Genomic DNA, 22,480 nt, shown 5'->3' on the forward strand with positions numbered 1-22,480 from the left:
GTCAAAAGCCGGCCTCTGATCCTGCATCATCCCTCTGCTAAAGTGGAAATCACCACCTTTTGATCATGAAGCCCCCCCTCCCCTCCCCTCCACACACACACCACCACTACCACCACCTCACACACACACACTACAACACGCAGGCCCTGACTCATCCGGTGTGGCCTGCAGCATGTCAGGGGACCGTATAAAAAATTCAGCCAGGAAGCGTTTGAAGAGTATAACCTGCAAGAGCAAATCATGCAAGAGAAAATCAAAATTCAGTCGCCGTCCGACAGGAGCCACACGAGGACAAACCACCCTGAAAGCCTCCTGATAGAAAACTAAACCTGATGCCTTGAAAGGTGTCATCTTGTCATTTGGAAGAAGGCTTAGGTCTCTGCTATAGGAGGGTCCATGGATCCTGGCTGATGATCGAAGGCTTTGCGTTGAGGCCGTCCCATTCCGCCGCCTTCTGCTGGACCCTGCATGGAAATACAGAAGAGTGTGTCCTCGGGAGTTCTCACAAAATATGATGTGGATGTCCCAACAACACTACAATGCTGCTTTTGGCCAAGTTGACAAGTTTCCCTGTCACTCAAATGTAGGAGTAACTGTAAGCGCCGCCACTTATGTACATCAAAGTGCAAACCTGCAGAGATCTGCCACAGCGTCTCCACCTCCTCCTGTGAGTCGCTGATAGACGGACAATAACATCCAGCACAAAGCAACGAGGAACCTGGAGGGGGGAAGCGTATTCCAAATAGACAGCGGAGGAAGTCCAGCCCAGCAAACACCAAATGAAATTCTGATAAAAGACTGAGATTGAATCCATCAGGCAGCTGCAGGGGGCTCTGCCAGTGCCACAGGACCGGGCTGAACACGAGCATCCTGCCTGCCTGCTGCTTGATTCTATTCCCTGCTGAGAGTAATCCTGACTGATTTACTGACACCGCAGAAAAATAACCAAACTCCCATTTAGCCTGTAGGTGGCTGCGTCTGTTGGTTTATATGCTGACCTTCCAATTATTCCTCATCAGGAGCCTTTCCTCTGCCTCTTCCTCTTTCTCTTTTCTGTCTCTTTCTCTTTCAAAGTGAGAGTATTGAGGTTTATTTTAAACCCTCTGTGAGCCTGAACCTCAGGGCTGATACCAAGACAGATGAGTAGAAATACCAAACTCGGAGGCCGGGGGAGTAACAGTGACTCACCGGCGTGTCATGTAATCATATTTGGTGAGTCAGAACCCCCTGAAGAAACGTTTTGGAAGCCAGGAGTCAAACCAATAAGACACCCACCTGCACCGCTGGCTACACACCTGACCCTGAATCCCACATGGCGGCTCACCTGGGACCAATTTTGTTCTGCATGACCCCTACCAGGAGCAACGGCCCCCTGACACCACGGCTCCCAGGATCACCCAGGGACCATGAGGCAGACCTGATACACACACAGGAGGGATTATAGACCCCCCCCATCTGCTCCAGGAACGTCTCGGGATGCCCCAGGAAGAGCTGGAGAGTGCGGGCAGTGAGTGGAAAGTCTGGGCTGCATTGCTTGGCATGCTGGCTTTATGAATTCCAGAATTAGTGGTGAAAAAAGGATGGAGGAAGAAACCTGAACAGTCATTCTACATGCTGCACCCCACCACAACACACACACACACACACACACACACACACACACTCTAGCCATCCTACTCTATTCAGGGCCCTGGTCCCTAAACTGTCACTCTCCATCAATCATTATGACAAGAGGCTATTATTATGACCTGCTGTTATGACTGACATGAAAAGTGGCAGTTTGAATTTGATAGTTTGACAAGTCTGACAATTTGCGACCGAAGAGGGACTCAGAGGGAACACAGCCTCGGAGGAGTCCCTCTCTGGAAATGGCAGAAACATCAGAGTGGAGGAGGTGTGAGGCCCAAGGGTGCTGAATGTTTTATTTATGAAGAAAGTTAAACTTGAGTTAAGTCCTGCAGGCTGTGACGCACCCCTGACTCACACAAATCTGAGGTTGAATCGTAAAAAACTGCAAAGAAACGGCCAAAGGCGCACAGGGGGGGGGGCGACTGATCAATGTTCACTCTGGTTAGACAGCTGCAAAAATAAGTGCAATCAGAGAGTCTTTAGTCTGTCCTGGTTAGTCTGTGTGTGAAGACGTGTCCATCAGACAGGCTGAGAGGAGAGAAGGGCCCGTGAGAGGGAATAACATTTATTCATAATGTCATGACTCCATCTGCTGTTATATTTCTGGAGGTATCACACATTTCATTAATGTCCCTGTGAGAGTGCTGCTACATTCATTCTCATCTCCACTGTTCCCTTGGGAACCTGCCACATGTTACAGCCATTATGTGAATTATATGATCATTAATTTACAGTGGCCCCCCTCATCCCCGAGGTCCCCAAAATCCCTGAGTCCGCCCGTGTGGCCTGTGTTATTTGTTATAGTGGGGATTAACAGCCACCCAATCGATAACTAATAGTCCCTGTTGCGCGCACCTGCTGAGTGAAAACAAACCCAGTGTGGTGCCCCGGCTGCGCCTACACGGGCTGGGACGCGGGGCGGCGCTAGATCCCTTCAGGCGCCCACCGTGTCCCCGCATTGACTCCGACAATGTAAAGGCAGACGTGCTGCTCATTCAGATCCCCTCCTCCTCCTCCTCCTCGTCCTCTTCCTCCTCCTCCTCCTCGCCTTTGCTGTAGCTGCATGCCGCTCAGTCAGTCAGTCAGTCAGTCAGTGGCACCGGTCCGCTGCGCCTGCCTCCGCCTCCAGCACACCAGCTCTCCAAAACAAGCGTGACGCGCCGCCGCCGCCGCCTCCAACGCCGCCAGTGCGGGCATGACATACTGGCAGCTGTAGTGGGCTCTCCGTCAAGCCCGCTCCTCAACACGCTGCACACAGGAGAGGAAGAGTAGAGCCAGAGCGAGAGGAAGAGCGAGAGGAGTAAAGTGGGAGAGCGCAGAGAGCGAGACGTTTCCAGCCGCGCCGTGCGTCGCGAGGAGCGGATGAGCCGATGGCCGGGGCTCAGCCTGGAGTTCATGCGCTGCAGCTCAAGCCGGTGTGCGTGCCTGAGAGCCTGAGGAAGGGCAGCAAATTCATGCGATGGGACGATGTGAGTACGAGGCGTCACACACACACACACACACACACACACACACACGCACACAAGCACACGCACACGTCGGGTTGTAAACGCGCCTCAGTCCCCGCATCTGTGGTGTGTGTGTGTGTGTGTTGTTTACTATGACCGTTTACGCGCGTGCACGTTCCACCGTGTCAAACATTCTGAATGAACGCAGCCCCTCCTCTTCCTCTTCCTCTTCCTCTCATTTATCAATTACCCCGTGTTAATGACGCGCGGACCAGGAGTTGGTGTGTGTGAGAGTGAATCAGTTCTGCGGCGGCTTCATTGTTTTCACTCAGCTGCAGTCCGCGCTGTCTGCCTCCGGTGGAATGACCTTGATTGGATTGATTGCTCACTGTTGAGCGGCCGAGTAAACAGCGCGCGGCTTGATAGTGTCTGCGGCCGCACTGCGCCTTCCCCCCCATGCGATCAAACCTCTGGAATAACGCGGAGAGGCGCGCGCGGGGCTCAGACGTGCAGTGACCTTGTTGAACTCGTGTGATTGATCATTTCATCAGTGAGATGCTCTGGTAGTGTTCCTGCTCCATCTGAGTGCCTTCATACAGACACACACACTCTCATTTCGGAATGTACGGCACTGTTTATAAGCACATTTACATTTATAGTGACACATTCATAAATATATAAACATAACAATGTTGAGCAGCAGGATCAAGTCAGAGCATCAAACCCACAACCATTTGTTATCCCACATCCTTGCCTATAAGGAGCTGTAATGTATGATTAATATGTGGCAATAGCGGGGAAACTATTTATCAAATTCCCTTTTACACACACTTAAATAAAAGATTAATTGGATTCCACTTCTTCTGCATTTTAATGTTTCATAAAAATGTGCCGTGCCTCAAGTCGTTCCACAGAAGTAAAAACGGAGAACTGTTTAATATCAGGGAGCGTTTTCCTCTCATTTCACTCAGGCTGGGGTTCCTCCAGTGTGTCTCTGCATTGATGTATGTTGTGTTTGTGTCATGTGAGGATTTGTAATGATTGCGGTGGCATCTGAGTGTTCTTCCCCCTGGTGTGAACGCCCCCGGGGGGAGAGAGAGCCATGACGGGAGGAGAGAACCGTGCTCCTCGTTAGCAAAAAAGAAAGCTGCTAATAAATCAGTCGTGCAGATTACGCAAACGCACAGGAGTGAAATCTACAGACGCACATAACTCAGGTGACTCAAGCTTAAGCATTAACCCACAGGAGTTACGTAAGTGTGAACGTGGTCAGTGCAGATGGCAGAGAGAGAGAGCGCGCACACACACACACACACACCAGGCTGTCACCCGTCAGTCTGTTACTTAAGAGAACCTACTTACCATTTTCTTAAGTGGCGGTTAGGAACCAGGACCCAGCTGCTGCTCTCTCCGGGTGCTGTGTGTGTGTCGTGGGAAGGAGTGTGAGGTGTGTGTGTGTGTGTGAGCTGTTTCCCCCTAAAGGCCATGTTTGTGTAGCCCGTGCATGTGTACCTATCTCTAGATCCAAATAGCCACCAGACCTTTTCCTGTGAAACATACACACACACACACACACACACACACACACACACACACACACACACACACAGAGATTCCTCCTCTGTTTTATTTCCCATGCAGTCCTTCCTTCCTTTTTTCCTCTCTGCATCAGTTCATGGAAAGAATCACAGAGCAGCAAGCACACACACAGAGAGAGAGGGGGGGGTGGGGGGGCGGGAGAGGGAGAGAGAGAGAGAGAGAGAGAAAGAGAGGGAGAGAGAGAGAAGACAGAAGGCAGAAAGCTGTAATTAATCACAAGTGAGTAGTTTGGATGCTTGTGTGAAGAATTGTTCTGCTGTGATCAGAACATGTTTGCTGTAGTTTTGAGTTTGTGTGAGAAATTCAGCTTTTGCTTTGTTGCTTGACGGGGATGTGAAGGCTCGTTGTGTAGCAGCAGGACATGGGCCAAAGAACATGAGGTGGATGAGGTCATATAGTTTATAGATATGGATTTACTTTAACTTGAGGCCATAGACAACCAGTCAGACTGTTTGTCCTTCGCTCACACTAGGTTACCACTAGATGGTAGCAGAGACTAAGGACGGTTGAAGGAAAAATAGTTCTTAATACAAAATAGAATCAAGTTTGGATGTAACTTTATTGATAATCATGACATATTGTAAAGAGTGACACTTTAACACAACGTATAGGGAATCGTTTAATCGCTTAATGGAGACGACAGCAGAGCTCAGAGCCTGCGTCTCGTCTGAAGGCTCGCTGACGTCAAGCAGCAGCGTGTGAAGTATGCGAAGGAGGAAGCTGAAAAAGAAACACGGCTTTTATGAGCGTATGCTTACACGAGGCCTCATGGTCTGTGTCTTGAGCCAGATAGCGTCGGCCTCAGTGGGTGAGCTCAAATCCCTTCAAAGTAGAAGAATATGTCATTAGCATTGAGCGACCAGAAATATGCCCGAGCTCCATCTCCTCGGTAACGCACCCCCTCAGGTGATGGCTCACGGTTCAGACTTTTCACTAAAAATAATGTGGGCAGCGTCTCCTGCCTGTGCCTTCCTCCCCTCCGGGTGTTTGCACTCCCGCAATTCCCACAAATCTCGTCTAAATTCAACGCAAAAGAAAAAAGCCAACCCTGCCGATGCCGGACGGCGTCTCGGCGTAAATGAGAAATCTTCGCGGTAGTCGCGAGGCAACGCGGGCGGTGAAACTCCAGAGGCGTCCTCTCTCTCCAATCACTTAAAAGTCAAAGCCGCAGAAGTTGTGAGCACTCTGACATGTTCTGTTTCGTGTGTGTGTGTGTGTGTGTGTGTGTGTGTGTGTGTGTGTGTGTTTGAATGCTCAGAGCCATTAGGAAATCTTTGCTAAGAGTCCGTAATGACTTAATGTGTTTGTAGTGATGGCCATGGGGAGTTAGGACATTAAGAAAGAAGCTGGTGAGAACGACTCTGCCTGCTCTCACATCATTAGGCAGGCAGGTTCCCACAGCTCTCAAGCATCTCCTCTCTCTCTCTCTCCCTCTCTCTCTCTCTCTCTCCCTCTCTCTCTCCCTCTCTCTTGAACACCAGAGACGATCCATCAGTCACTGCATCTTGTCCGCTGAGTGAGTTCTAAACCAAACCCCCGCATTGTCATCGCCTCATGTTTGAATGTGGATGATCAGTGAGAACAGCAGAAGTCTTACATGTCCCTGTTTGGCACGAGGCACCGCACACACACACACGGCCACGCGTGTGCCCCCGAACTGAATATGTACGAGTCGGCTCTCCGTGACGGCGCATTTTCACTCCAAGGAGCATCGGCAGAGAGAGAGAGAGAGAGAGAGAGCGAGAGAGTGTGTTCGCTCATCCTGTGCATATTCACCTGAGCGGAGAGGACAGATTCACACCTGAATGACCCCAAAGAGCGAGTGAGTGAGTGAGTGAGTGAGTGAGTGAGTGAGTGAGTGAGTGAGTGAGTGAGTGAGTGAGTGAGTGAGTGAGTGAGTGAGTGAGTGAGCGAGCAAGCGTGCAAGAGCAGCAAGACCGGGCTGCAAAATACAAAAAGAAACCTGTGAGCATTTCTGTTTAAAGTTAGAAAACTGATTTGTCTCCAATAATACAGTTTGGTTTTGCAGCTTATCTTCCTCAGACTGCAGCCAGGGTAACAAACAAACAAGCAATTAAATGAAATTGAATTCACGGAAGCATAAATCTACTAATTCTCATTTCTCTACCCGACCAAATCCCAGTCGTGCACGGCCCTGCTCACACGTGAACATGGAGCCTCTCTCTCTGGTCTCTGGGTCTTCACCCCGCTGAGGAGCCACATGCGCCCATTGGTCCGTCGCTGTGAGCCTCCTTCTTTGTCTTTCAATCTGGCCTGCAAGGATTGTGCAGTCATGTGAACGCAACCAAAGCGACTCCTCTTGAGTGTCTAATAGATTTCACAATGGTGGGTTGCCATAGCGAATGTCACAGTAGCAAATGCCTGTGATGCTCCGCTCGCCGTCTCTCAGCGATGAATAAGGCTCTCAATTTCCTCCCTCTGCCTCTCCGTGTGTTCTTTCTCTTCCTCCCCGGGTTAATAAAATGACGGGAGCGCTCCTCTTTTTAATGAAATACGCGTGTCATTTTGTAGGAAATGGTGGAGGTGACTGGGGGGGCGCTAATGGTTTCCTCCCCCCTAGCACAGACTCCTCTGCTCCTCTGCCCCGCCCCCATGACAGCCCGTCAAACACATAAACAGATGCACCGGCGGGCCACGTGGCTCCTTCCTTCTCCGGTCATTAGAGGATTCAGCCCAGGCTTTTTGAAGGTTTCGTCCCCGTGCAGCCCGTCTTGGTTTTCACGTGATGTCACAGCCGCGGCCCAGAGAGCAGGACGACACGCCACCGTGCAGCTGGAGCGCGGCCGCCCTGGACACAGAAGTAGCAAAGGCTCTTTCTTTTTATAGACGCAGCCAATAATATCTGCCCGTTGCCATGTATGCCTCGGGGTCAAACTGTGTGTGTGTGTGTGTGTGTGTGGGTGTGTGTGTGTGTGGGTGTGTGTACAAGGCCTTGTGCTGCCTGTACACAGGAACTGTGGGAAAGTGTTTGTCTGTTACAAGACAGAAAAATGAAAACATCAGTCCTGAAACAACCTCAGGCCTAAAAATGCAGTTATACACACACACAGACACACAGACACACACACACACACACCTCATTTCTATTGTACAATTATGACTTTTAATGTCATGTCACAAGTTAAACAAATCTGTTCAAGATAAGCATCACTGATAGTGCAGCATTGCCTTGATCCAGAGAAATTAATTTAATCAATTACCCAGGGAATAGTCTGTCTGACACACACACACACACACACACACATTCACACACACCCAGACGCACACACAAGCAGACATACATTAACGCCAGATGTATTTGTTCTTCCACTAGGATTCGACCACAGTGACCCCGGTGACTCTGACAGTTGACCCTAAAGGTTACTTCCTGTACTGGACGGATCAAAACAAGGTAAGGCAGAACAACTCTGTCTGTCTGTCTGTCTGTCTGTCTGTCTGTCTGTCTGTCTGTTGTCTTGTACTACTGTCAAACATACCCTTCTCTCTGTACCTGTCCGCCTGTCTCGCTCTGTAGACTGGAGTTCTGTAGTCGGTTGCAGGATGTAGCTTTGCCTTGTTTAGACCAAAGTGATGGCGGACGATTGGAATTATAAACAGGAAACATACGCTCCTCCAGCTCGCCACCGTGAGCTGTGGCTGTGGGATCCACTCAGGCCTCTGTACAGACGCCCGTACACACACAGGGCCTAATTGGGACCCCAAAACCAATTTAGTCTGTCAGCTGTCAACAAAAGGTGTAAACATACTTGTAAAGTCAGTTTTCCGTGGTATTTTTAAGAGTGTTGTCATGGAAGCGTAAAGCTCCGGGCTGGCAAAGCTGCGACGCTACCAAGGCGAACGCATCACTTGGTCACACATTTCACAGACAACCACCCCGTATTTACAAAGTACTGGCAAAGCAAAATTTGATACTCATTACCATGGCAACTGTGTTAAAACGCTACGTTGGCCGCATTAGTCATTCCCGTTTGAAATGAACACAAAACCAATGGAAACATGGTGTGAAGTCTGGAAAACGTATAAAGCGTCTGCGATCCTTTTTGTGTGTGTGTGTGTGTGTGTGTGTTTTACACCACGGCGGCCTGTTTCAGGTTCACCAGGCGTCCCTCACGTCTTTATTTCGTTGTCTCTGCCTCCTCTGACTGTGACACTGTGAGCCAGCGTTACTTTGTCTCCGCCGCTCTCCGTGTTCCACCGCTTGTTTGACAACACACTGACCCATTTTCCTGCATAATCTCGCCAGCTACCAGGAAGTAAAGTTATTTCTGTCCGTTTCACATGAGCCGGAGAAAGAGTGCGGAAATCTGAACTGCTTCACCTGCAGCTATGAACCTGACACCTGTGAGAATGTTCCATTGTGTATTATCATGTTGTTTCTCTCTCTCTCTCTCTCTCTCTCTCTCTCTCTCTCTCTCTCTCTCTCTCTCTCTCTCTCTCTCCTGTTACGGCAGAGCGTCTTTTTTTCCCCCCTTTATTTTAAGAAGCAGGAACACGGCTGTGAAATCAAAGATAATAGATGTTATCAGACCCAGTAACCTCAGCAGATGCATGACTCACTCCCTTCTTGACCTTGGGAGTGAGAGCAGATTTAGCCAGCAGCCGTTCAGGCGAGGTCAAGTAGTTGTTTTCTGAGTTTCTCCCTCCGTGGAGCTTGTTAACTTTGTCTTCCTGCGCTTTAATTGGCTCCGAGGAACCAAAAATGTTTATGATGGTCACAAACGGATAAAAAAAAGGACAATAAAGGGGACATCCAGGTTCCCTCAAAATAACTGCCATCCCCAAAACTATCCACTGAGTGGCGCTATAGTGGTGAAAGGTATGGAACGAGTCTTACTGCCATGTTAACTGTAGTTACTGTCCTTACCTAGAGGAAGTCCCTCCTCCTCCCTCGAGTATGTTTTCTCATCTCATCGCAAATTCGCTGCATCTTTGATTGCGAAGTTACGATGCGTTTACGATACGACACGCCTCAGTCTTCCTCTCCTGCCTGCCTGAACGATCCTCTCTCTGTTCATCCGGGGTTTATTACTGTGAGTCTCCCGGAATAAAAAAAAAAGGATGTATTATATGTGATACTGACTGTCAGAATGAGCTGCACTGAAGTTGACACATGACAGAGGCAGAGCAGGATCCTTCCCTCGGGCTCAGGTGCTTCAAATCTAATCTAAGACTTTCCTGCAAGATCCGTCCCAGTGTTCCTGGTAATAATGTACCGACGGAGAGGTCATGTTTGTGTGTGTGTTTGTTTGTGTGTGTGTGTGTGTGTGTGTAACTGCACCAGCAGCAGCAGTCAGACTAATTAATAGCCGCCATTGATTTTATGTTTGCACAGATGAGGGTATTTCTCTGCAGCATGGATAGGAGTGCTGACTGAGACATTACCTCCACACACACACACACACACACACACACACACAAACACACACACACACACAGTGCATCCACGTGACATTTGTGTACCGTTACTCCGGTTAGGTAATAGAGAGAGGATCCTATTATGTCGGGCAGCCTTCCATTAATGAATACAGTATGTATGGATAAAGTGGGACGTCTTCAGAGCCGACATGCAGCTCAGCTCCTCGATCGATGGAGAACGGGCTCCATTTCTGGGAACAGAGAGAGAGAGAGAGAGAGAGAGAGAGAGAGAGACGAATAGTAAAACGCAATCTGATTCTCCACATTTAATGTGTGTGTGCTGGGCATGTGTAGAAAAGGTGTGTGTGTGTGTGTGTGTGTGTGTGTGTGTGTATGTGTGTGTGTGTGTGTCTGTGCGTCTGTGCGTCTGTGGTTTGAGATAAAAAGCACTGAGTGTGATTCTCCACCCAGAGAATCATTACACTCTGGCATCATTCTGTCTCTTCCTGGATTTTGAATGGTCGCGTTCGGTTGTGCGGGTTTGTGCATTAATCTGTGTGTGCGTGTGTGTGTGTTTGTGCACTTCTTCTGTCTCAGCATTGAGAGCAGTCCTGCCGCTCGCCTCATAACTCAAATTGATGGCGAACTCAGCCTCCACAAACCTCTATTAGGGCATAAAGAGAGCAAAGGGAGCGTCCATATTTGTCTACGCCAACACCTTTGTGTGTTTATGTCAGTATGAATGTCACCTTTATGCTCCACGCTGTCACACATCTGCTCAGCAGACCACTTTAAACAAGCTGTGGCTCTCTGTCCAGTGTGTGTGTGTGTGTGTGTGTCTGTGTGTGTGTGTGTGTGAGCCTGATGGCCTGCGGAGTAAAAGCATTCTTTAGATTCTTCAGAATCAGAGCAGAACTGTACTGAGGCGGCGCACGGCGCTCGCTGTTAAATCGACATTATCATCCCTGGGTACGCTGGATATGCCGACCTTGACGCTAATGAGGTCTTGGACCGACGTTACAGATACTTTATGTAGGATCGGGGATGGAGGTCAGGACTGAGCCGTTAACCCGGAGCGTTTCCTTCCCGTCCACTCCTCTCTGATCCACGCTTGTGTTCCCACTGCGCTTAAGGTCACCAAAGCAAAGCTGAGTCTGATGGCTCCCCAAACTCAAATGTCAGATCTGTTTAGGCGTAACGCTCTTTCCTTTCCTTTCTCCGCGGCCTCGGCTCGAGGATTCTTCCAGCTCCGTCTCCGTTTCTTTGTCGTGCTTAAGTCGCGCTGACAAAGCCGCGTTCTCAGCCTCAGACTGTGAAAGGTTAGAGCCTCACCGCGCTGTAAGGAGATACTTTTATTAATTCTTCTAGGGAAATCTGATTTTCCGCTCGCCTTCCTCTTCTAATGGACACTTGCCAAAGTAGGAGCTGGAACCAAGCTATCATTGTTGGGAGACTGTTAATGGTGCTGAGGGACGTTACACAATCCAGCCTCTCCGCTCCGTGGAGAGAAACAGGTGGGATTCTAACACCGGCTTTGTCTCCGCACACTGCGTCTCTCTAAACAGGCCGCAGTTATGTAAACTTAGCAGTCATAACTCTCCCGTGTTTGTATGTGTTTGTCTCAGAGTCCATTTGGCCGCTTTATGCCTTTCTGTCTGAGCACACACACACACACACACACACACACACACACACACACACACACAGGCACACACACATACACACACACACACACACACACACACACACATGCTGCAACCACACACAGACACACAAGTGCATAGAAGGAAAAAGCTTTGACTGAACTGATGTGTGTGTGTGTGTCAGCACACTAGTATGTCATTTCCTGATACATACATCAACAAGGAACAAGGAAGCTGGACATTCCTGGTTGTTACCTCACACACCTGATCTGTTACTCTCAGCTTTTCCGTCTTCATCAGCTTCTCTGGCATCTCAGACTTTTCGATCAAACATCACCAGCTCGTTTCACCTCCAGTGTTCACTTCTCCTATTTCCTCATCTGATTTCCCCGAAAGCATCGCCCAGTTTCCCAGCAACAGCCTCTGGTTACGACGCCATCAAACAAGATGGCGTTGAGAGAGAAACCCAAAGGGGGAATGTTGGAGCTCGAAACCTGGAAACCATGAGCGAACCCGGCGGAGCGCGACGTGAACATTCAGGCCCCATCGGGCCCCAATGCTCGCGTCGAGCTGTAGATTATGTAAGTCGCCGTTCCCAGGCTTCACTACGCCTGGCTGCTTTACATATTCCAGCGCCATGGTAACCACAGATCAGCCGGAGGTACGGAGTGCCGCCTCATTTAACGTTTGCATACATACTGTGTATGGCAAGCTTCCAGTAACTTTGTCAACTGATGATAAAACACACGTTTGCACACAGTAACAGTAAGCACACACTGACCTAACCAAACACACACACTTGTAAGTACCTAAACACACACACACACACACACACACAAACACACCAGCATTCCTCTAATGTCCAAACAGGAACAGGTGCTTCTTTCGGGGGTTAAAAATAATGTTTGCCCCCATTGGTTCAGCCGGGACTCGAGGGGCGGAGCTACGCAGCGCTGAGAGGTGGACTGACTGGCTGAATTAACAGCCTTTTGGTTTAGTTGCCATGGTTGCCGTGCGACAGCACACACCTTGGAAATGTCACACTCTCCTCCGTCCCCCGCTCGTATTCTGGAGAATATTTGCCGCTTTGAAACTGATATCATTGTGCGTGTGTGTGTGTGTGTGTGTGTGTGTGTGTGTGTGTCCTGAAGCCGTCTGTGGTTATGGAGGAAGGTTAAATGTTTTCGAGAGAGACTTATGTTTCAGCAGCGTGCCAATTTGAAGGACACTCAGCAGCCGAACACTCAGCATGAGGCGCTGAGCGGTGAGGCAGAGGTGAGGGACTTCTTGACCCCGGGCCAGAAACACACCGGCAGCTGGTGTGTGTGTGTCTGTGTGTGTGTGTGGTCTTGACGAATGAGCCCTAAACCGACCTAATCGGTAGTGTGAGGAAGTTCACATTAAGCCTCATCCGCACTCGATACACACACACACACACACACACACACACACACACACACACACACACACACACACACACTGCGTTCTCTCTTCCCTGACATCGCACAGTTCACACATCTGTTTTCTCCCGGCGCAGCAATTTTCTGTGATCACCAAAGCTGCTCCTTCGCCGCCTCCGTCAGCACTATGAGCGAGCGAGCGGACGAGTGAGCGAGGGAGCGAGAGAGAGAGGGATGAGACATAAATCTGCAGCCAATCTAGTGAAAGTGAATTGTGACCTCTGCCAAGTTACAGCCTGGCACACGCCGCGCGGCCCTACTTCATCTGTGGAGTCGCAGGCAAGGGAGGATGAGGAAGAGGAGGAAGAGGATACATAAAGTGATGTGGGTCACTTTCCTGTTAACCTTTCCCCCACTTATCAGGTGTCAGTTAACCGCCAGCCTCTTTCTGGCTACATTAGCATTTTGGTGACATAAATTAGGATGACATTTCATCTGGATGGGCTTTTTAGGAGACTGGACCTCTGCTGATGACTGTGATTATGAGTCACAGTGTGTCAGTGTGTGGACCTGAATGCGTGTGTGAATGTGTCCCAGACATCAGCCTGGACATTTTGTCACGTAGAAGCTTTTTGTCTTTCTTATAGTTCAGCTCCTGACATTTTACATCTTCACAAGTTAACAAGAAGTGTGATTTTCCCTCCTGCTGAACCGTTACAGGACAAGAACGTTCACCTCCATCAGCAGCTACATCTTGAGGAACGTGTGAAGCTTCTAGATGGGTTAGCCGGGCTTCTGTTGACTTTTGTTCTGTGGGGAACCAACGATGTGTGATGGAAACAAAGAACAGGGCAAGTTTGGGCCTTTGGATGTCTTAGGATCCTTCAGGAAGATGCTGGAGAATAATGTTCATGCGTCTTACCGTGCTGCCTCTGAGACCCAGACCTGGATTTGTGATGGATGGAGAATGGAGGATGGATGATGGATGGATGGATGGATGGATTCTGCCTCCTGCTCTTTGTTAGCTTCCCAAATCAGAGCAGAAGTTCAGTGACAAAGTGATTTTGAAGTCTTCTGACATGATCTGGCCCTCGTGTGTAGAAACTCTAATCTTCTCTGGCACGTGCGTCTGACAGTCATGCATGGCAAACGAGCGGTGTAAAGGTAACCATAGTTACCTGCCGTCATCGGGGCCACTTTAAAGACTTCCACCATTGCTAGACTTGCCCAGAGATTGAACTCGATAAGTGATTGACAGGCGTATTACTGCTGGGTTGTCTCATTGATAGATTCATTAGCCGTGCTGAGATCGTGCTCTTCAGGTTCTCTGTGACGCTTTAGGCCTCGGAGAAATGTGAGGAGAATCCAAAATGTATCTTTGGTAACGTGGTAATGCTTTTAGACTTCCTCTTTAAATAGATGTCAGGCATGCTTCCCCGCTCCGAGCTTGCTGCTGGTAAAGGTCGCTTGGGTTATTGATGTCGGCCCGACGCGCGGCTCTGTAGCATCACTGCCTTATTTACTGGTGTTCATGAGCTCCACACAAACTGCTGTCAGCCTCGCAAACATTATGGAGCCTTTACACACACACACACACTCACACACACACACACCCTCTCGCCTGGAAAAAGTTACTGCATATTGTTGCTGCACCTGAGCCCGGTGCAAGTTCATGAATATGCATGAGGTGCGGCCCGGACAACCACTTCCTGTTTGGCTCGGGCCCAGACGCAACACAAGAGTCTACACTGTTCTCAGGTTATAGTTCAGGTTTGAGGTCAGCTATTATAGTATTTACACAAAACTGAGAAGGAAGTTGCGGGGGAAGTTGAGGTTTAACCGCCTGCAGGTGTAATCATGGTTATCAGCGAACGTTCCCGCACCCGGCCCCGGCCCGCTTTGTTGTGGCGCTCTGTGCATGCGTTGAAAATCGCTTCTGACATTTCACCGGGACAGGAGATGTTTATCCGAGGACCAATTTGTTCCTGTAAACTTGTGATTTGGCCGCTGCAGAGGTGGAAGCCGTATGCTGTATGTTTGTATAATTGAAACGGCTTGTTGCTCTTCCAGGGGAACATCGCGGCGGAAAGCTTTGAGGGCGAATTGTGTTGGGTTTTTATAAAGTGATGAACGACATCTCCCGAAATAGGAAAAAGGCAAACCGCTGAGTCGTCGGGCTTTTGTCGGCCCGGTACCGTAAGCAGACAAATGGTGGACTTATCTTTCTGTACTCACATTGTGGAGTGGGCCGCACTTTATCAGAGCTGGAGTCAAATGAGAGAGGAAGGAAAAGCGGTGACAGGAAATGCCGAGCCAAACTCTTTAGGATCAGCAGTTCCCTCTGTGACTTTGGCTTTATTTGCACTTGTTTTTCCTCCCTGAATCGCATTTAGGACTTTTGTGCTTCACCGTGCCGGTCAACATGTAAACAATCACATGCTCAAGCAGGCACGCACACACACACAAAGAGAGTGAGAGAGAGAGAGTGAGAGAGAGAGAGAGAGAGAGAGAGAGAGAGAGAGAGAGAGTAGGGGGGCTTGGTTCTGTTCATTTCCTCCCCAAACAACTCCAGTCCACTCACTCAACTTGGAGCCACAGATGCGGAACAAGGCGCTCTTTGTGTGTTCAGAACCTGGTGTGACTTTGGGCTGATTAAAGGCTCAGTCGGCTCCAATTCTGCCGACGGTGAAGCTCAGAGACTGGGCTCTGTCTCAAAGGGTAATGGAGGTGACCCGACAATGGGAGCAGCTCGGGCCGAACCGGCTGAGAGAAGCCAGCCCAGGCAGCCGGGGTGCGACGATAAGCTTCATATTCCCTTCATGAAGCCGTGGGGGACGGAACACATCAGGACAATACGAAACACGGAGACACAAACTCTTTGGTTACTTTGACATTTTTCACTTTCTAGCAGATGTCATTAAATTCTAAACTGTTCATTATATTTTTGTCCGCCCTGTGCTCTTCCTCCATTTCACCTCCGCAAAAAAAGGAGTTAGTGATTAAAGTCGTCCCAGCCCATCCGAGTGTGTGTGAAGACGATCGTGCGAATGGATGAAAACGTGTGGGAGGAAATGAAAGCGAAAGTGGAAAAAAAGCACTGTCGGCTGTTTCTACTCTCGGCTGCTCTCTGGCGTCTTTAAACCCTGAAACCTGTTTCCTGGCGGCGCTCTGGTTCTCTGGTTGCTCCAGAGCGTCCTTAGAAGCAGACACACACACGGTATGTATATGGTGAACCGGGCGGTTTGCTATCTGCATGCATGTCCTCTTCTCTTCTGTCCTCTGTGAAGTATAACTTAGAAAGAAGCCTGTAGTTAATTTACTACCTGCAGCCACATTCCCAGCAGGTAAATGAGTCATCTGAAGCCATCTGAAGCTAAACTTTGATCAAAGGTGTTGCTGTAATGAGATTGATGACACTCTGGGCTTGTTTGACAAAGTGTCCCGGGTTGTGACTTAGTGCCTGGCACGTCGGCGGCAGACATTACATCACGTCGGCCTTAATCGAACACGCCCAGCTTGACTGCGTGGTTTAAAGTATGACAGCGGAGCGGAGTGGATGATTAAGCGTCCGGTTGTCTCATGGGTGAAGGTATTTATAACGTTGATGACGGTCTACTTTTAAGGACCATTATTCAAAAATGATGTCGATGATGTTGACTCCTTGCTCCTGACGTGGCGTGCAGAGAATACGAACGGGTGTGTTTGCGTGAGACAGGCGAGAGACGGGCGAAGGACAAACTGGAACTTGGTCGGGGGACAACCCTGATAATGTCGTCTCTCTTTTTTCCGCTCACTTGAACATCTCAGAGGAAGGTTATTGGGTTTTGTTTTTTTAAACTGTAAAACATTTATGGATGCGTTTGAGTGCCAAAGAAAGGACGCAATGAAATGTTGATGTGGGGGAACGGAGACGCAGAGTTGATACAAGCAGGGGAAGCAAGGGAATGACTTTATCTCTGCTCGGTAGTGCTGCAGTCAGCACAACGATCTGCCGCTCCCGTCTCAGCCTCAGACGTCTTCAGCACCAGAACGTTTACACGCTATTCAAACTTTAATCACACAAAGTTTCAGTCTCTGTTTTGGCTGCTCAATCAATACGTACCCGACAACCTTCACTCTAGACGATCAGCGTTTATTACTGCGGGTCCCTTGAAAGAAAGGATGTATTATATGCAATGCTGAGTGCCGGAATAAAAGCAGTATTCCTGTCCTCCGGGCATAAGTGCTTCATCTTTCCTTCTACTTGTCATTTATGTTTACTGCCATATTACTGGATTCTTATTAACAATTGATCTCTGAGGGAAGCTGATGAACGTTGTTTTCCGACAGTTTCTTGAAATCCTTCTCTGTTATGCGACAGGATGCTACCCGAGTCTTTCCCATGCAGCCCGTATGGCTCTGTGGGCCGTAGAGAGCTGCTTTCTGCAGAATTCTGACTCCTCATCCTCGCCCGCCAGCCTGGTTTGCATATATGTAAATGCTCAGCGGATAGCAGGACGCCGTTGTAACTGTTGGGTCAGATATTTGCATGGCGGAGACAGACTGAGCTGTTTGTCCAGCTCTGCATCGCGACGCCTGCTGAATCAGTCACTGTCAGTTTGTTTATGCTTGCTCCATCTGGAAACACCACTGAGCTGACTTCATAAATGCTGCGTGTGTGTGCATAGTGTCAGATTTTAAAACTACACTAGAGCTGATGCCTTCACTTTTGATTCTGCAATCTTGTTTCTAAGGGAAAATTGACTTTGCCATTAGAGCTGTTTACAAGCTGCTCAATTCATATCAAACTTAATTTCATTCTTTAACTTGTGGAAATAGTGCCAGACGCTGCGTTTAAGTCGCTGCTGCAGCTCGCTGGGCCTTTACAGCTGGAGGTGTCCAGTAGTTTATTGTACTCAAACCTCTTCCTCCAAACTGACCAGGCTTCCAACTTCCGACTCCCTGACCTTGGATGAAGTGATTTGTAGCATTTAGGTCGTTTATGAATCGATCTCAGTTGTAGTTTGTATGTTCCAGAGACCTAAAATCAGGCACTGCCACTGATCACGGGGGTTTACAGGTTGTTGTTGTTAACGACGACCCTCAGACAGTCAGTCCTTTTGATGGGCGGGAAGCTGGCGGAGGGTTCTGGTCCTCGTCACTGCTCTAGCTGGACCAGGTCCCATCACTGAGGAGGGCCGGATCTGGGGTTGAGCATCCTCACAAGCCCGACTCCTGCAGGTGAGAGAAGGCAAAAGGTGTCTGTTGAGTCTCACAGCACAGGAAGCGTGAATCAAACCTCCCTAAAGCATCCATTTGTTCCGATAGATTTAATTTGTGTGTGCTCAATCACAGGAGGAGTTTACAGCGTAGATGTTTACACACGATGCTTCCTGTAAACCGACAGTCTGGACGGTGGTTTTACGAGTCAACAAGTGCACAGGGACTCGTCCTCTCTCCGTGTCTCTGTGTGTCTTTCTTCTCCCTTTCCATTCCTTCCACATCAAATGCTAACCCAGCCCAGTTGCCATGACGATCCAATCCATGCCGCTTGTTTTTTTGATGCCGCAAAGTGCCCCCCCCCCCCGCTGTTGTGATTTGACTGGCACCGCCGCGCCGAGCCAGGTGGCTGTTTCCTCCGGGAGCTCTTTCAAATAAAGGCATTCAGCCAAAAGACTTTGAAGTCCCACAGTAGACAAGCTCTCCATAAGAGAACACACTTTGTCCCCGCTCCATCCCCCAGCTTTGATGGGGGATGCTTTGATGGGAGCGCAACCTCATGTGGCTCCTCGCGCTTTGTCAAACCAACTAATGTGGCAAAAAATTGCCTGTGACTTCAGTTCCTCAACCCGTCTGTTCCTCCCCTCAGAATACAAGGATGCCTCGCAGAGACCGTGTTGTACTTCCCAGTCGGTTCAGGGGGCTGGGATCACATGTTTGAAATGTGGCATAGAACAGTCAGAAACATGCCAGACTGGGCCGCTGGGATGAGACGACCACAGAGAGCCAAGGTTCGCTCCCCGGTCACACTACTTCTTACTCGGTCATGCATACTGACGTTGTTTGCAGCGACAAAGACTGCGAGATTCATTCATCATTCATTAAAAAGAGAAAACATCAGAGAGAGCACATGCTGGACCGGTCATAAGACGTCTCCAGAGAGTCTCCCCTCCACGCTGAATGTATGAGAATGTATCTGTTCGCTTGAATTCCATGACTTCCGAGAAATCCATACAGACGGGCCAAAGGACAAGACTCCCTGTGATGTAATAATGAACACTGTGTTACCTTTGTTCGGCAATCAATAATCTCTCGTCTCCAATTGAGCCCCAGGGCCTTTAACCAAATACAGTGACGCTAACCAGGAGATCAAACAGGCAGACAGTGTGAGGACGCACATCTCACACATCTCACTCTCACTCAACACTTCCTCTTAGGTTTGATTGAACAGAAGAGAAGAACCTCATTCATCAAAAGTTACAATAACCTTGAAGTTAATATTGACGGTCTGAAGCGAGTCCTTTCTCCTCTGCAGGGTGCAGGCAAATTGAAAAACGGGCGAATCCACCTTATTCATCGCTGTTTAAAGTTCGCTATTCTAATGGAAATGCGGCAGATTTAAAGGGAATGGCAACGTAACAGAGTGGGTTGATTCTTTAATGCATTGTTATTGCGTCCTCACATTTCTTTGTAATCTAATCTGTACGGCTTTGATTTCACAAATGAATCTAAATACAATAATAAAAACTAAATTATGAATTAATCTGCATTTCTAGCTTCCGTTCGGTTCCACCAATAATGATTGTAATTGCAGGTAAACTCAGATCGGGTGTGTTTGTTATGCTGAACTGTAATGACGCTGAGAGGTCAAATGAAGCCAAATCTACAGATCTCAAAGTGGAAGCGCAAACACGCTGCCGTGCTTCACAGACTCGGAGACCGTGAGGGATATCAGGGCGCTTTGTCTTTGTCGTTGTTGCCACACGCAGAAAAAACGGTTTTATCTTTTTTTATCAGAATGCAGATCTGCTGTGAGTAAATGACTTGTAAACAAGATTATCAGCTACCTGTTGGGGAAACGGCGAGACAGAGACTCAGGAGTCATGTAAGGCTGCAGCGCGGTGAGATTAGAGCCCAGACCCACATGTTGCCTATCCGCCGTCCTCATACCTCTTAAGTTTTCCTTGTTCTTCATTTACTTCCCACTCATCCTTTGTTTTTCCCCTCTTGTCTGTCTTCAATTTGTTCTCTCCACATTCGCCGACAACCCTGATGGCTTGCGTTTAATTCGTTTTGTGCACTCACGAGTCCCATTTGCTAATAAGGCAATTACAGGGTTTTCACTTTCCAGCAATCTGCGGCGTTTCCTCCGTACGAACGGATGACCGATCGTTCAAGTCGGCGAGTGGAAATGCGAGATCTTAACCCAATTTCTCCGAGACAGAAGAAGGAACGCTCAATGGCCTCAGTCAGCTCAGATAATTACAGAGTTTCTCCCTTCGCTGCTCTCTCTTGTTAATCATTCACAAGAGCTGCATGTCCGCCGCTCGCTCCCTCTCAGAAACTCTGAATTGTACTCATCTTATATTTATGCAGCTCACTCGTACAGATTGTGCGTCATGTCGGCTTTGATGTGGGCCGTTTGTAATAATTACCTCAGAGGAGACGGAGACGTTTAAGAAGCCTGTAATTCCGGCAGTTTGCAGTTTCCTGGTTTTCACGCTGCCCCGCTGCTTTTCAGTTTCGAGCTTCAATCCTTTGGGCTCTGCCGCAATTATCCAGCTGCCGTCTCTCCCGTCACCAAATGTTCATATCAGAAAGCTTATTAACAACACACTGAGTGATTCATGGCAGCCTTTATGGGTGGATGTTAACACCTCGTCGCAAGCTAGAAAGTGGCAGACAAATATCAGAAAAGCAATGAAGATTTGAGTGATGGCATCACAGAAGTGTCCTGGGTTGGAAAGAGGCAAATGGAGATTGGAGAGGATCCCTGGAATTTCCTCACTGTCAGACCTTTATTGACCCCAGTAGGACCAACTTTCACGCAACCTAGTGCAGGACAACTGACACGACAACGCTCAACTGGCGGATCATCGTTCCTCCAGACCAGCAGGTGGCAGCGAGGCGCCAACATGAGGAGAACAAAGTAGATTTAAAATGATTAGGGATGCGACATGAGAAGAACCTCAGCGATGGTTAGTCGACGGCAAGTCTGTCTGGGAACGTTACCAGGGTCTGAGAAGGAGAAGGACTTCTGCTGCAGTCAGTTTCAAGCTCACATTCTCTCACACTGCTCACATAGCAGGAACGTTTCCTGACAAAGACCGCGTGTGAGAACGACAAAAAGGAGAGAAAAGTTCCGTGCCAAGCAAATCGCTCTGTTGTCCAAACCCCCCCGCAAGTCCACTCTTCTTCTCCTCTCTCCATTTCCGCTCGGAGGAACTAAGTGTGTCACACATGTGGGTCAGCTGCCTTTCTTCCTCTGCCAAAGTCGATTCAATTTGGCAAAGTGATAAGGAGGTATCAAATTTAAACAGCTCCGAGGCACTCTGGGGCCAGACAGGAAGCGCTGCACTTTTTACATACTTAAAATACCAGCTCGTCTCCGGGAGTCTTCCTCGAGAGAGTTACGTGACGGGAGCCAGAGGAACAACACAGGCGCCCTTAAGAGAGGAGTGTGGCGAGGGGATTCGTTTTCATCAACACATTGTCAGGACGCCGCCGAATCCTCTGCGACAGGCGAGAGAGGAGTGTCACAGGAGCCGCAGACTTGTTGCTCGCTTTATTTTGCAAACCCTTGACATTCTAGTGGACCTGTCACCTAGTGTGTGTGTCTGTGAATGTGGCAGGAACAGACTCAAAGGATGCCATCGCTGTGTTTGGATCGGTGCAGGAAAAATCATTTTTGGGAAAAGACAGGAAAGCCTAAATGAACAGTACTTGCTTTTACGTTCAGGAGATTTATCCAGAAGGTGCGAAGATGAAGACTTGACAGGCAGACAGCAACAACAAAGTTTGGAAAGCTTTGAAGAATTTGACAAACTGTGGAGCGTCACAGTTTGTTTACCTCTTCAGTTTCGGTGGACCGGTTCGATCCGGATCCCCTAGTGGATGTTCTTGTAAATCCCTCAGGGACACGCCGAAGTACGCAGGCTAGGATGTGAACTGTGACGGGGATGAGTTTACCTGCATGTTGCCCCGATCTCATCCTCAACCTGTCATCCTCAAACTGTAGACCACGTGTTGGTGGAGGAGAACTCAAACTCTCAACACTTATCAACCTGCAAAACGTGTTTAACAAGTGTTTATGTGGACGAGAGAGAGGGAGAGAGAGGAGAGAGTGGTTCTCTTCTCTTTGTGCAGACTTCAAAGCGCTCTTTGGAGGTGTCTAAATGAAGTGATG

At 48.8% G+C, this 22,480-nt stretch overlaps 1 protein-coding gene across 2 annotated transcripts in view; it reads left to right on the forward strand.

Annotated features, from left to right (window-relative positions):
- The first annotated feature begins 2,662 nt into the window (after positions 1-2,662).
- The window catches only part of plcb1l (phospholipase C beta 1-like), an 86,740-nt gene continuing 66,922 nt past the window's right edge, over positions 2,663-22,480 (forward strand). Inside the window, exons 1-2 of one of the 2 annotated variants that reach the window (XR_012964587.1) lie at positions 2,663-3,098; positions 8,011-8,088. Coding sequence is in view for 1 of the 2 variants with exons in the window: in XM_076160205.1 (XP_076016320.1) it covers positions 3,000-3,098; positions 8,011-8,088 (177 nt within the window). In the remaining variant the exon portion in view is untranslated. The remainder of the gene's footprint in view (positions 3,099-8,010; positions 8,089-22,480) is intronic. The other variant, XM_076160205.1, reaches the window with a different exon arrangement.

The sequence above is a fragment of the Genypterus blacodes genome, unplaced genomic scaffold, assembly GCF_046128005.1.
Source record: "Genypterus blacodes isolate CSIRO-AG114 ecotype Tasmania unplaced genomic scaffold, CSIRO-AGI_Gbla_v1 ptg000104l_1, whole genome shotgun sequence".
Taxonomy (NCBI): Eukaryota; Metazoa; Chordata; class Actinopteri; order Ophidiiformes; family Ophidiidae; genus Genypterus; species Genypterus blacodes.